At 36.7% G+C, this 15,125-nt stretch overlaps 1 protein-coding gene across 1 annotated transcript in view; it reads right to left on the reverse strand.

Moving 5' to 3' along the window:
* Nucleotides 1-1,580: 1,580 nt before the first annotated feature.
* LOC126298946 (signal recognition particle 54 kDa protein) overlaps nt 1,581-15,125 on the reverse strand; it is a 66,853-nt gene continuing 53,308 nt past the window's right edge. The window contains exon 9 of the mRNA XM_049990550.1: nt 1,581-14,474. Within this exon, the coding sequence (XP_049846507.1) occupies nt 14,383-14,474 (92 nt within the window). The 3' untranslated portion in view covers nt 1,581-14,382. The remainder of the gene's footprint in view (nt 14,475-15,125) is intronic.

The following is a 15,125-nucleotide window of genomic DNA, read 5'->3' on the forward strand; positions in this document are numbered from 1 at the left end:
ATAATGAGACATAGTTGCTGGCAGTATGTACATTCAGGAGATGAAACTTCAGTACGTCCATTAGGCCCATATAAAAATACACAACAACATCCTAGCTTTCGGAACTAATAGTTCCTTCCAATATGGGAGACAGCGATAGGCTGGCGTTGGCTGCTTTTTTAATGTCTCCCCCCCCCCCTCCTTTGCACTCCCCTCCCCTCCTCCCTACTCTGGTGAAGAAGGAACTATTCATTCTGGAAAAAAGGATTGTGCCAGATATTTTCATGTGTGCCTATTGACAGTACTGAAATTTGGCCTGCTGAAGGTAGGTGCTCACCAGCAATTCTGTTCTGTAACTCCATAGTTTTCTCGAGTGAATTAGCCTTTAGGTACAGTTACATTGCAATAAAAGATATGAAAACAGGTACCTTCCCCTAAAATGTGTGTAAAGGGATGTTTATACAGAACAGCACTATATTCAAATTTCAGTTAGGAGCAGGACCCCTGCCGATTCGTTGCATGGAACTGTGAGAACCTGGGAGTAATCTGAAGAGTATGCACCCTTTTCTCAAACCCCAAGGATTACACATACAGCAATGTGGGAATAAAAAGTACAAACTATGTTAAATGATGGTTAGCTGGAGGTAACAGTACATAAGAGTCCTAACTATAAACAACAACTACTGCTACTTAGATGATACAAAAGGATATGAGCAAGGACAAGTGGACATGTTGATGATACAGTCACAGGCACTTGTCTTTTGTGCCCATACTAAAATACTTAAGAGACTGAGTATTGTTGTAAGTGAAAAAAAAGGAACACTCACTATTAAACTACATATTGCAAAACATACATCGTAAACATGTTCAGCCTGCCTACAGGGTGAAGATCCACAAATATGGAGACTACACTGTACACATAAATTGGTGGTTTTAAGTTCATTATCTCTCTCTGATGAAAAAAGAATGCCGCTGTCTGATTGTTACTTGTGCCAATCATAAGTATGTCCAGGTTCAACAATATACACGTAAGTTCGTTGATTCATTTTAATTTTTTTCTCTTGTAGTGTCATAGTTTTACTGTATCTGACCAGTACAACAGCTCAGTGGGACATGGAATACATTTCTGTTACACAGCTGCCAAAATGCTGATTTCAAATTTTCTGTTGCATCCATTAATATCATGCATCTCAAAATCTCGTGCGCATGGATGAAGTTGACAAAGCACCGTGTCAGCTTAATTTGTCTCTAAAGAACTATAATGTGACTCATTTGTACATTTGTCATTTCCCAAATAAGAACTGATCAACACACATCAATTTTTTCTTCTGCAAATACGGTAAAATATTTCACATAAGCTGAGGAAAAGACTGCAACATATGAGGGAATTGTCAGACTATGTTTTCACATATGTAATAATAGAATACAAATTAATCAAAAGATTAAGGTTTTGTTGTAAAACATGTAATGTTCCCATTTCAACTGCTTGATTTGTTTCTCCAACATTTGTTTTTTATTAAACAAAATGTTGATGGAAACAGAAAAGAATTTTTTTCTTCACTTATGATGCCCTTTGAAACTAATAAGAAAATTATCTCAGATCTTTTACAACAGTTTAATACTTATATATATATATATACACATAGAATGACATGAAAATACAAAAACTTCTAACACACAGAAAAATAACAATATATTATACATATTGTACAGTAAAATTTACAGAGTATGACACAGTAAACTGGCAAATCTAAATGCACACAAAGTAGCAACATTCACAAATTTTGCAAAATTTATAACCTCAGTTATTTTGTACTTTGTGCCTAAAGATTAACAGGGGCAATATCAGAGTTATACAGCTTACATTAATCATATAAAGATACAGCCTCTCTTTCATATATGTTTTATATAAAAACACAATACACGATTTACATGCTCCAGTCAACAGCTCGGATGGTCAGTTCTGCAGGTGAATGCTCTTTATGAGCTTTCACCAACACACATTAAAGGTATGAAACAATTCCAGACGTATAAAATGGTAGAACTGTATAACCAGTTCTCATCATTTTTCCAGGTTTATTTACAAATACCTATTACAGTTTCCCTGAAAACACAACTAACAATTTTGGGTATGAGTCTGATTGTTTAACTGACAACAAAATTAGAAAGAGAATGTTTGTAATGGAAATTCAGAGACAGCAACTTTACTACAAATAATTTCTCGGAACTGGGATCCACAGCCTGCATAAAAATTATGAAGTGACTATCTTTCCTTTATTAGGGTTTAATTACAGAGAAATGTCTGTTTCCAAACAATCAGTTGATTTTGGCCTCCATGGCTATATCTTCAAGTGATCAGTACAAATAAATAACTTGGAAAAATGATTGAGAAGTCCGGATTACATCTGCCTCTGTACAAACATGTATCACATGTCTACAAATTTTTTCACCATCATTTAGCAGTAGAAAGTCCTATTCCATACCTGATCACTTACACACTGAATTAGATGTATACAATTTTACCTATTAAAGGAAAAATGGTATATTTCACTAATTTTATAACAAATGAAGAAAACTGGGTGATCTGAATACACACACCATCATGAAAAGTTATCAGGCATGCAACATGTGATCATCCAGTAATGTTATACAGACACTTCTGTAGAATAGTTGAACAACAACCAGAACACTTACTTTGTTTCAGAAACTGTAACCTGAATAATTTGCACCAGAAACGTTAATTTCATTCACTCTTCAGTTAAGCCACATTTATACAGAGTTTCAAGCATAACATTGTTTCTGGCCTGCAGCCACTAAATACCACTGTGTGGCACTAGTGTTTGTTTATTTTATGACTTACTTCATGTAACAGACTATAGCAATTGTGTTGTCTCATACAGCTTGGTAACTTCAAACATATGTTGTCAAAATCAAACACACTGTGAGAAGAGTACATGTGGAGTGTGTGAAGCGCAAATTATAAAAAATCCAAGTTAAAACAGGACTCCATACAGTAAATCACTGCTGTTCTTAACAGCAACAGCAGTGACATGGAAAAGAAACTGAGGTATCTACAAATACAGTACAGACAAACTGTATCCGGTTCTCTTTGAGGCAGAAATGGATTTATGCGAGAGGACAGAGAAAATATCAGTGAGCTTGGATGTGGCAGGAGGACTGACAAAATTTCCTCACCACAATCATTGGTACCAACTATAACATAACTGTGGAAGAGGAGGGCTGTGTTGATAATGAAGATGATTTGATTATACAGTGTGTCTGTAAAGTCATAGTGCAGTTAGGAGCGCTGGTTGTGGCTAACATAAATGAAACGAAAGGTTGAAGCTTTCTCTACACTGGACAGTATTGCAAAGAGTTTATGTAATGAAGTTAAATGGTGTACCCGGGCAAGGTGGTGACACAACACGACAAACCATGTAGCAGGAGCACATCAGGCCACATCAGTTGAGATGTGGATGGTGCAAAGGAAAGTTCACTGTCTTTTGCAGCTTGCTAAATTCGAATATGTGCGCAGTGTTCAATCTGAATATCATCACATGTACAGTGAAGAGCCACCACATAGAAATAACATTAATTGGTAGGATATGCCGTTAAAGGGCCTTCGGTAAGAGACAAGTCTGAAGAAGCTATATGCCACAGCTACCTAAGGAGCACCAAAAATTGGTGTGCGCGCACTTGAGGCTTAAGCCTAAAAAAGATTGCTGTTCATAAGGTTTTAAAGTAACATATTTGTTTTTCGGGTTGCAGATTGCAATTATTGCATACTATCAAACGGACTGATAGACCAAAATGATTAGAGTTTGTTACAGTTAAGTTTAACGAGACTGATTATGAAGAACAATTTATGAGGAAGATTGTGTTTAGCAATGAGGCCACATTCCATGACTGTGGTCATGTTCATCACTGTAACATCAAAATATGGGCTTCTGAAATTCCTTATGCCCACATTGTGTATAAACGTAACACCTCTAAGGTGAATGTGTGGTGCGTCCTGACACATGAAGTAGTTAAGGGCCTGTTTTTCTTTGCAGAGCAGACTACGACATCAAACAATTACCCTGACATGTTGTAATTCCACAATTTCCACAAAGAGTCCTCTTAAACAAGACAACACTCCTCTCCACACTACACGAACACGGTTCACAAGTTTCTGGATACATAATTTCCCCTGTGGTGGACAGGAAGGGGTGGTTTTAAGTCATGGCCACCAAGATCCCTGGACCTAACACCATCAGACTATTACCTTTGGGGTTATGTGAAGCAATTTGTGTGCAGAGAATGTATCAATGTCATCAATCATTTAAAACAGAGAACCACAGACACAATTCACTCTGTTACACTAGATGTCCTTACAAGTGTGTGGGAAGGAAATACCAATTAGATTTGTGTAGAGCAACAAATTGAAGTGACATTGAACTGTGCTGAACAGGTAGACACACAATGAGAGTGTGTCTTTCAGTTCCTTCTTGTTTCATATTTCTTTCTTGTTTGATTGCTTTTCTGTTACTGATCAAAACTGGATCATGACTTTATGGACTCACTGTCTTTGTTAATGTACTGAAAGTATTTATTTGCAATAAAACATGTCTGTCAATGTTACTTACATACTTAAATTGCCTTGACAAACTGTTGAAACTATACATGATGGTCAGAAACAATCTGAAAAGCTTGTAAGGGGGTTACAGGGTAGGTTGTGCAGAGAAATAATTGTTAAGAAAAAAAATTCAATATGTTGCACTGTTTCCGAGTTAATTAACATTAAAGTTTCCCAATCAGGCCATTGCGCATGCAAATTCAAGTGGACCACCAAATACAATTAGTGTCAGTTGTTCTCATAGCATGAACAACAGTGCACAAAAGTGCTGAGGTTTTGGCTCACGTTCGATCCGTACTACTGTCCTATGTCTAGTTCTTCTATTGCTCTCAGGTTCATTTTAAGAAAACCAAACAAAAAACACTTTCTCTGGGACCACTTGAATTTGCATGCACAATGGTCTGATTGGCCATGCTAATTACATCACAAATGATGCACTAACTAATTTTCTTCTGAACAATTGTTTCTCAGCAGAACCTACCTCACAACACTCTCACAAACTCTTCGTACTGTTTCTGACCATCCTGTATAAGCTATACCTGGCTTTGAGAAACTGAATAAATGTTCAAGGCTTTGCCAAAAAATAAATAGCAACACGAACTCTTTGCTTTACAGGAACTGCTTTTCTGAAATGTGTGTTTTTCTTTGAAACAAATGGCTCTATCATATTCTTTAGAATTTCAAAACCGGACGGTGATATCCTGGCGAAGTTACAAAAATCAGCACCATCCTCCAAATTCTGCTTGCACAGCATGTAACTCCTGCCACATCTTGTACAGTCTGTTCTTAACCACCAATGCTTCCTTATATTCTCCTTTATTATTAACACAGCACCACGTATAATTCACCATTTTTGTTGGACATAGCATAGAATGCAATTCAAACACACAACATGAAGTGTTTGCCACTAGCTTTGACATAACAGATGATGCTAATAAACATACATAAATACTTGTTACTAGGGCAGATGGAGATACAAACCATGAACATAGCTGCGAACATGTTGCAGATTTTGTCAGAGACAATGTCATGTACAGAAATGTGTTTTTAAACTCCGTGTAAATGTGGCTTTAAACAGTACACACCAAAATTTACGCTACTTTTTAACACTGACTATATTTACACTCGCTTATATACTATCATAAATTGTCTACCCTCGATCCCTTACATATTGTTTCTGACATATAAAGTGTTGGTCAATAAAGGAATAATGATGTAATTTAATAATTTCATCACAAATACAAACATCATCAACAAAAGATAGTTGTTTGTGTAGTATAGTTTCAGAAGTAGCAAGGTCATATATGACACAGAATGTACGAATTGTGTATCTGAAACAGTCTAAGGTATGTAATGATTAGTACCAGGACATTTTTATTTGCTAAGGAAACAGCAGTTGCCTCTGCAGAATATTTCAAGCAAAATTTCTGTGATAGTACAATGGTAATAGCAGGCCACTATAATTTTCAGACTACTTTAGAGGTTGTTGGTTACTACTGGATTTGCCGCAATCTCTTTACAACAGATGCATATCAATGGGTACTCACGACAATGATGATCAGCTCCAGTAGGAAAATAACAATCTGAAGCATACATTAGCATTTTGTTAGAAGTGCTGTGGGCAAAAACTGGCTATACAGAAAATGTACATGTGATATGCCATTATAATTGAGCAGCTGCAATGGAAAACACTAGAGGGGAAATCTGAAAAGAAAAATAAATATAAAACCTGCCCCCAACACAATAAACGCATTGCAGGAAGGCTTTTTGGTGAATTACAGCAAATGATGAAAAGGTAAATTGCAAAATATGCAAAAAGAACTACTTTTACTAAAAATTAATTTATTTGTCTATATTGTCTACTGTGGCATGCACACGTAAGAGCGGCAGGATAGAAAACTATATAAAGAAGGCTAAAAAGGACACATGGTTTATGGAGTTTCTGAAAAAAAAAAAAAATAAAATAAAATTGAAATTTACAATCCTGAAAAATAATTATGTGCAAGTAATCATTGCTAGGAATGTAAATAACAGGTTTCTGAGGCAAATGTTCACACGACAATAGAAATGTAGGTGATATGATGATATAGTGGAGCGCGCACACAAGAAGGCAGGTGGTGGGGTGATGTGCAGTGACGAAGATCAGTGAACCATGTGACACACCAGCCAAAAGCATAATTCTGCAACATGTCGGTAGCATGTGCATTGGGTTGTGTGTGAACATTTAGCATTCATTCTCACGTTAGTGTAAGTATAGTGAGGTTACTTAGCCACTGTAGTGTTCATTATGTGTTACATAAAGCAAACATTATGAGTATTACATCAAGAAGTGACTGATAGTTTCTCGAGCATGTAAATTCTGCTAGGCAGAATCAGAAATAGAAACAGTGGCTGGGTGTCGTGCTCACCCATTCATCACCAGTTGGCAATGACTGGAGTGTGAGCATGGGACAGACACACAGCGCACACTAATGCCACCACAAGGAACTCTGTCACTCTCTGCACAGAATGCATCGCGCTGTTGTCTTCTTGTGTGGCACCCAGTTATAGCAGGGGAAAACTAACTCCCCAATGTGTGCAAGATAAATAAAACTATATAATGAATCATATTAAAACCTCCTATACATTGCAATGTTATCTACTAATAATGATGATGACGATGTGACACACACACACACACACTCTTGAAAATGTGAAATGTCTTTCAGCAGACAACAACACAGGCTGTAATAGTCCTTGGTACAGTTTTATGTTACGTAATATGAGACATAGAACTAAATATCTATCTGCAGACTTGAAAAGGTGATCCTCTCACAACAGGCGAATAACATTATCATCTTATACAAAGGAACAAGTCTATCAAACAATAATAATAAGAAGAAGAAGGTACAGGACAGAACCAGCAATCAGTCTGCCTCGCAAGAAGTGTCAGAATTACTTATACAATTTATGTGATAGATTTAGCATTTGATAAATTTTCCATCAAACTATTCATAGAGTAATGTTACCACAACAATATTTTCTTCAAATGAACTGAATGTTGTGGACTATTTCCACTTAACACCTAAATGTATATGTATCTATTACTAAGTCCTGTATTTAAAACTACCACAACATGATAACAATGGACTTAATTTTTAATGTATAAAATACAAAAGTCACCAGTCTCTACATTAGTTTGACAATAGAGTTATTTACTAGGTATTGTTCTATTGGAGACTGCATGTCCTTGTTATCATCTGACCTGTGAACTGGTTCACACAGCTAGTAGAGGGCACACGAGGGGGCTACAGTTTTGCATGTAATATGGAATATTGTACCTAAAGTCTATCACATCAAACACTCAACAGCAATAACATTAGAAATAGCTGGTCACATGACTGAAAAGTCGACTGACCTCAAACTGGCCACTCATATGACAGTTGAGTGCAAGATGTGCAACATCAGTGTGTTTGTTCACAGCCAAATTATTGTTTTCTTATGCATGGAACCTTTCATATCCAAGGCCATGCAGGCACTGCAATTTTCAGATGTTATTGTGTCAAGTCTAAACAGAGTATCTCAATTCTAAGAAGACTGCTGCTGCTAGGGTCAACTGTTGTGGTCTCTAACTGTGACTTGTCTAGTCACAGTGAAGCAAATCACTCATTAAGTTAATGTTGGGGAACAATAACCAGTGAGAAGCAGTATCATTCCAGAAACACCAACATGCTGTTGGGTACAGAAGCCGCTGGCCCACATATGTACCTCTGTACATAGCATGTCACAGGGTGCAGAGATTAGCATGGGTGCACAACCACCATCACCGGACTTCCAAAGCATGGAGAAAGGTCACCGGGGATTAAGGAGTAATGATATGTGCTGATACACATCAAACAACATAAAAAACATCATAAAACAATGCACCACACTTATCAACAGGACACCACTGGAGCATGTAGTAAAGGTGCTCTTATGTGGAGGATGTTTGCACAGGATTAAATAGGGCTCCTATTAGTGTGCCTTAATCTTCCACTACAGAAAAATACAAAAACATACGATCCAGCCACATGCATAAATTAGTTTGATTACAGAATCCTGCAAGCAATGTGTGACCCCCGAGACAAAGCACCATCCACCATCCTATCATTCCTCAACAATGTCAGAATGATTTGAAGAACACTCTACAGTCATGATATTGCTTGTGTGTTCTCCCCCTCCCCCTTGTCCTCATCCTCCTCAGCTCTAGCTCCCATCCATCACATGAAATGAACCCTATTGAGCATATGTAGAACACCAATCGTGAGATGCATGACCTGAAAATAGCTCTGTCTATTTTCCATTAGTTGTGGTAAGTGGTTGAGCGGTTGTCGGTCAGTATGTCTCTCCCCATCCCTCACCCTCTCCACAAAAATTCCTTTTAGCACCTCAATGTCTGTAGCATGACAAGACACCAGTATCGTCAGGTCAAAACAGAGTGCTACACGCTAATCAGTATGTACCTCTAATTCAACTGCTAATGAGTGTATATCTTATAGCAGCTATGCAAAGCAGTAATCGAAGCACACAAAACTAACAGTATAGGGGGAAATAACAGACAGTAACATCTGTGCAAAGATTATGTAAGGCACATCATATGTCTACTTTTATATGTTTTATAACATTTTATGTAGTTAGTAAAGGGTCGTCAGTTAAATCTAAATTATATGGTTTATTTCAGACTTGATTTGTCAAGTGAAAGGAGCGGATTAGTGACGAAATTATAGTAATCATGTTTCAATAAACATTCTGTTTTAGTATCAACACTTCACAAAAGGATTGTATTAAGTAAATAATGGAAGTATGCAAGTGATACTGACACTCGTCTCCAAATTTGGATGTATGGGGAGAGAAATCGAATGACATCAGTGCCAATACTTTTCAACCTCTTGGTTCATCATTGTGAGTTATCTCAGATATGCCAAATGTTTACAATGCACTATCCTGAGTCAGTCCAAATGTTCATCTACTTGTCCATATTTCTCTTGGTGTCTTTACTTCATTTCAGTTCCATATATAAAATGTGGAGTCCATTTCCTTCAATTTCTTTGTGATTACTCTTATTTTTGTAACATGATAACTAAACAAAATAGATACAGCTCTAGCGTACATGTATTCAGGCTGTTTTCTATCATGAAGTGAAGACAATGAGGAAGAATGTACTATCATGAAGTGAAGACAATGAGGAAGAATGTACTAGCTTGTGAACAGGGGAATGGTGACTTCAATAAACGAAAAGTTATTTTGGCTTATAAAGTCCTCTGTGAGCTAAGATGCAAGAACTGGTAAGGAGTTACGTAAGAGAAGGAACACTATTAAGCTAAAGGCCATGATATTCTTTTGTTTCTGACACCTTGTTTTGGAAAATTTTCATCAGTAAATATTGTTAACCCTTTCGCTGCTACAGATGTGCTTTCTACATTCCATGCTGAGTATGGTTTTTGTTATGGCCACATTGCTCGCCAAATGTTGGTACCTGTGTTGAGAGACAGCATTCTGACCGATATGAAATACTTACACAATTTTTTTAAAACTATTACTTGAAACAAGTTGATTTTTGACTGACATCTTTGTGCTTTATAAAGAGCTGAATTTCTTTTCATTATGTGCCATAGTTACTGCACTGCAGAAAATTAAGTAAAGCACTGAGTGAAATTTATAGATTCTGCAGAGGTTAAACACACTGCGTAAGCTTTGTGTATGGCTGATTTTAACCCATAGAGTGAAGTGAATGAAATATATATAAGATATCAAAATATTATTTAAAATTGAGAGCAGAATGGTATCTCATTTCCTTCTTGAGTTATTGGGTTTCATATCTAAATGTGGCCGCATATGATGCACCCATTCACGTCCTTGCGCATCACAAATCGTGGTTATGACAACCGTCATATCTCAAATGATTCAAGATACCTAAATGAGGTTTTTTTTTGGTGAATAATAGCACACAATGAGGTACACATGTTGTACAATAAATACTCAAACTTTTTTATCCACAGAGATATGGAAGTAACTTCTCTGCAGCAGTGAGAAGTCAGCAGCTCAGGACTCATCCAAACATCCATAGGACTGTACAAAAACCCAAGCGGCGCGTGTATACGTGTCCGCAGCACCTGGGGAACAGCGTAGTAGGATGTGTACACAAGATCAGAGCAGCAAAACGGTTAAGTAACACGTATAATGAAAGTGATTAATGAGATAGAAAATAATTTGCACATATGTTAGTTTCTGTTGAATGTTGTGCACTCAGGATAGTGCTATGCAAATATTTTGCTTTCAGATACTTCAAAAAAATTAATAATTTTTGAATTATTCCTTTGCAGAAATTCTTCACTTCACAATTTAAGCTGGATTAAATATTAAGATATGTAATACAGATAGAACTGTTAATGCATGTATGATATTGCGACAAGCAGCAAAAATCATACTGTGGTGTTCTGGTCTCATAACCTGTGAACAGGTAATATTAGCAATCAATGAAGTCATTTTCTTCACAGCATCAGTAGAGATCTTAATTATTCTTTCCTGATTACATACTGTTCTGAACATTCTTCACACTGTCGCAACAGACTGTCTTAGCAAACAGTTTTCCACGCCAGAGGGTTGTAGAAATACATTTGAATTCTTATTTACACAGAGTATAATGTGATTTCTGTTGGTACAAAAGGATGACCACCTGAATTTGGCCATCTCAAAATTTGCACTTAGATCTTCATTATTAGTACTGGAATAATTCATACTCATCATCATCATCGTCATTGTTATACTAGTCATCCTCAAACTTTATGGGACTTCTCACTGCAGCTATTTTGTCAGTATCATGTATTCATACATGATGAAGGAATAATGGTCATCATTACTGGAAAGCCACGTCTCCAGATTATAATAATACACACACCGTATTAGTCGTATAAGCACTCAATGCTTCAGTAGCATTAATGGCCTCCACTTATAAAACATCATGTATTTACATTTCCTGTATTTGCAGTGCAAAGAATACTCAGAACTCTAGTAACCCCCTCCCCCAACACACACACACACACACACACACACACACACACACACACACACACACACACACACACACACACACACACACACGATATACCTATACCTACTGCTTCAGACAAAGGTAGGGCCCACACATCTCAAGTTGAGCAGTGCAGAAGCCAAGAGGGAACCAAATGAAAATTGCAGAACTTAAAACTGAAGTGGGCTGCCTCTGAAGGTACTTCTTCAAAGAATGACAGTGCAGTCTCTTTGCACAAATTAAGAAAACTGTGTATTCAAATTATTAGACTAAAGCAAGTTATTCTAATACTTTGAAATTAAACTGCATAAATTAAAGAAATATCCTCTTTTTGTTTGATGTTGACATTTTAGAGTGCTGCAGATGCACCCTTTTTGTAATAAATCACACAATGATTTAATTTTCACAGTGTGGGCACACTACTAGTGCACCTCTAAGTGGACACAGTGATTTAGTAGTATAAACAGCATTACTTCTTGTTTGTGAGAAAAGTCATTGGCTGTTATGTCCCTGTGCCTTATACTTTTTTAAATGTTAATCAGGTATTATAATGTCTGTTGTCATAATTATCATCAATTTAAATGTGTAGTTTTAACTTTAAAGAAGAGATGTTACAGGAAATATTTTCATACCATGTGAAAAGTTGATGAAAACAATTCCACAGCACAACCATCTACGATGAATAAAGGCGTGCTTGGTATTAAGTGCATGAATGTAAATTCTTGTATATAGGTTTGTAATAAATTTATCTTTTGCAAGGTAAATGATTTTAATCTAATAACTTGAGCATGTATGTAGTATAATTACGAGGGCAACATTCATTCTAGTGGTGCCCTGGATTGCTTTTTTTTTTTCCATTTTCATACTTTCTTACTGCCCTTATGAATGTAAATTAGTGGTAACAATAAGCAAAACAAAAAGACTTTTTGAAATTATGCAACAACAGGATACTGAGTATCACTAGACAGACCATAGCACAGATGAAGATCTGTACATTAGACATGAAAAAAGTGTTTCTTTATATTGCTTGGATTGTCAAAGCAGTGAGTATTATTATTTTAAAACATGTTAGGATGAAAGATAAACTGCCACACAACACACTATGGGTGTCTCATGCAGTATCAATATACTGTTAGTAATAGAGCTATGCATGTGGAGTCTGAAGAGTATATGTGTATTTTTTCTTACAGTTTAACTTCAAAGTCTTAACTGATGGATACCCATTTGATCTCTCACGAAAAGCAAAACCAAAAATACAAATGCAAGCACATACTTTAAGTAGCTGCCATGAATCACACAATAAAATTAATTCTGCTTTGCACTAATAATAATAATAATAATAATAATAATAATAATAATAATCACATTAGCACTCCAAAAACCATGTGTAAATTATTAGATGACAAATCGACGATCATGCTCATTGTGTGATGCACAAAATGTTTAGTTCATTTTGAGAAAACTGTAACAGACTGAAACAAACCAAACGAATACTGTAAAACCATTGGGAATGATTGGTATAACATTAGCACAACTATGAGGTGATATTGCAGGCAGACGATGGACAAATAATAGGTACTACTGAATGGTGACTTCTATTAGGAGCAATATAAAGGTGTTGAAGCATAGTAAGCACCATAAAATTCCACTTATCAGGGTGTTATATTTCTGTACAGTGCCCACAAACCTCTTTATAAGTTGTTAGAACAACAAATACTGTGAAGTTAAGGTATTTGTTGTTAGAATGCTGCTATTTACCAGAGTTGGACTCTGGTACAGAAAAGTGCAACAGTCATGCAAAATTACCCTCCAGGAACTGTAACTAGTGAGCACATCCTTATACACATACAACCTGTCAAAGACACAATCATCTACAGAAACATAGGAAATGCACACATGCTGTGTTTTTTTTTCTTTTTTTGAAAGAGACTCCCACAGTGCCTTAGGATACTGAAGAAATTGTCTCCTTCCTGGGAACCAGTCAGGTGCCTGCCATAGTAACAACTCTGTGGTAACAAAACCACAATTCTTCATGAACCAGATCTACTCACAGAATTTGTGGGTCTTGGTTACACACACACACTGAAAAATATATTTAAGATGACCAGCTATCCATGTTGTTATGACAAGTCATTACTGTGAAATGGGAACAAAGATGTCGAACATGAAATCTGAATGGAAAAAATTACAAGACAAGGCATTTTCACCTAAATCATGGAGGATTGTTTCAATCTTTCACTTTATACCCTTAAATTACAGTATGACTGCCAATTTCTTTCCCTTCATACATTGTGTGTCTCTTCAAAAGAAAGATATACTTAACTTATTTTGCCTGCCATACAAAATTTTAATCAGGTGAGTGGGGTACACTTCTCTTTACTGGGTTTTAGTTAGTAGAAAAATTTGTATATGATACTTTTGAAAGTTTAACAACAACTTGTACATGCAGGCCCACTGAATTTATTTCTTGCTATTTTTACTCTCATTTTCTCAATTTACATTCAAATCATTTCAAATGTTAAATTTGAGAAGACATTCAATTTTGTAACAGGCATGCAAAGATGTCCAAATTCTAGATACCATTCTGCAAATTTCGTAACTATTAAGATCGCAGACAGAATACTCCATTTCTTTTTTGCACTGAGTAATTATTTGGAAGTTATAAATAAACCAAACTGCAATTTTCATACTCGAATGTAGAATAAATATGCAGTATGTGTCATCACTGTTAAACCTATTATCACTTATTTCCGAAACCCATTAGGTTTCCAAGACCTCCTGTTGCTCCTTGTTGCAACTGCCTCATCATATTCTGAAGTCCTGGCATTCCACCTAAAGCAGAAAGGGAAAAAAATGTAAATTACTACAGGGAAATGTTAGAACTTTAAACACATGCAAAATAATATGCTCGTAAGAACGAAAATACCTGTAACTTATCTGAACAAGTTACAGTCTCAAGCTTTACATTCTTTTTCTTGCTGATCTTAGCTATTTGACTACTAGCATGAATGCTTTAAATAAGCACACCCATTGTCACCCAATGCCCTGGAATGAGGAACATCCTAGCCAAGATACATCCAAACCTACCCAAAGTGGTGTTCCATTGCCCACCCAACCACCACAACATCCTAGTCCATCCCTATGCCATCCCACCCCCCATCTTCTGCCACACGGATCATACCCTTGTGGAAGACCCAGATGCAAGACGTGCCCAATCCACCCACCCATCATAGGCTTATTCTACCCCATCAGGCGCAAGGCCACCTGTGAAAGTAGCCATGTTATGTACCAGCTCTGCTGTAACCACTGCACAGAATTATACATTGATATGAAAAACCACCAGTTGTCAGCTAGAATGAATGGCCACTGCCAAACTGTTGCCAAAAACAAGGCAGTAGCTGGCCCACAGATGGTTCCCCACTCTCTCATAAGGCGCTTCCCACAAACCCCCTCCCGCCTATCTCCATCCCTCACCCCAGTACA

This window comes from Schistocerca gregaria, chromosome X (assembly GCF_023897955.1).
Source record: "Schistocerca gregaria isolate iqSchGreg1 chromosome X, iqSchGreg1.2, whole genome shotgun sequence".
Lineage (NCBI taxonomy): Eukaryota > Metazoa > Arthropoda > Insecta > Orthoptera > Acrididae > Schistocerca > Schistocerca gregaria.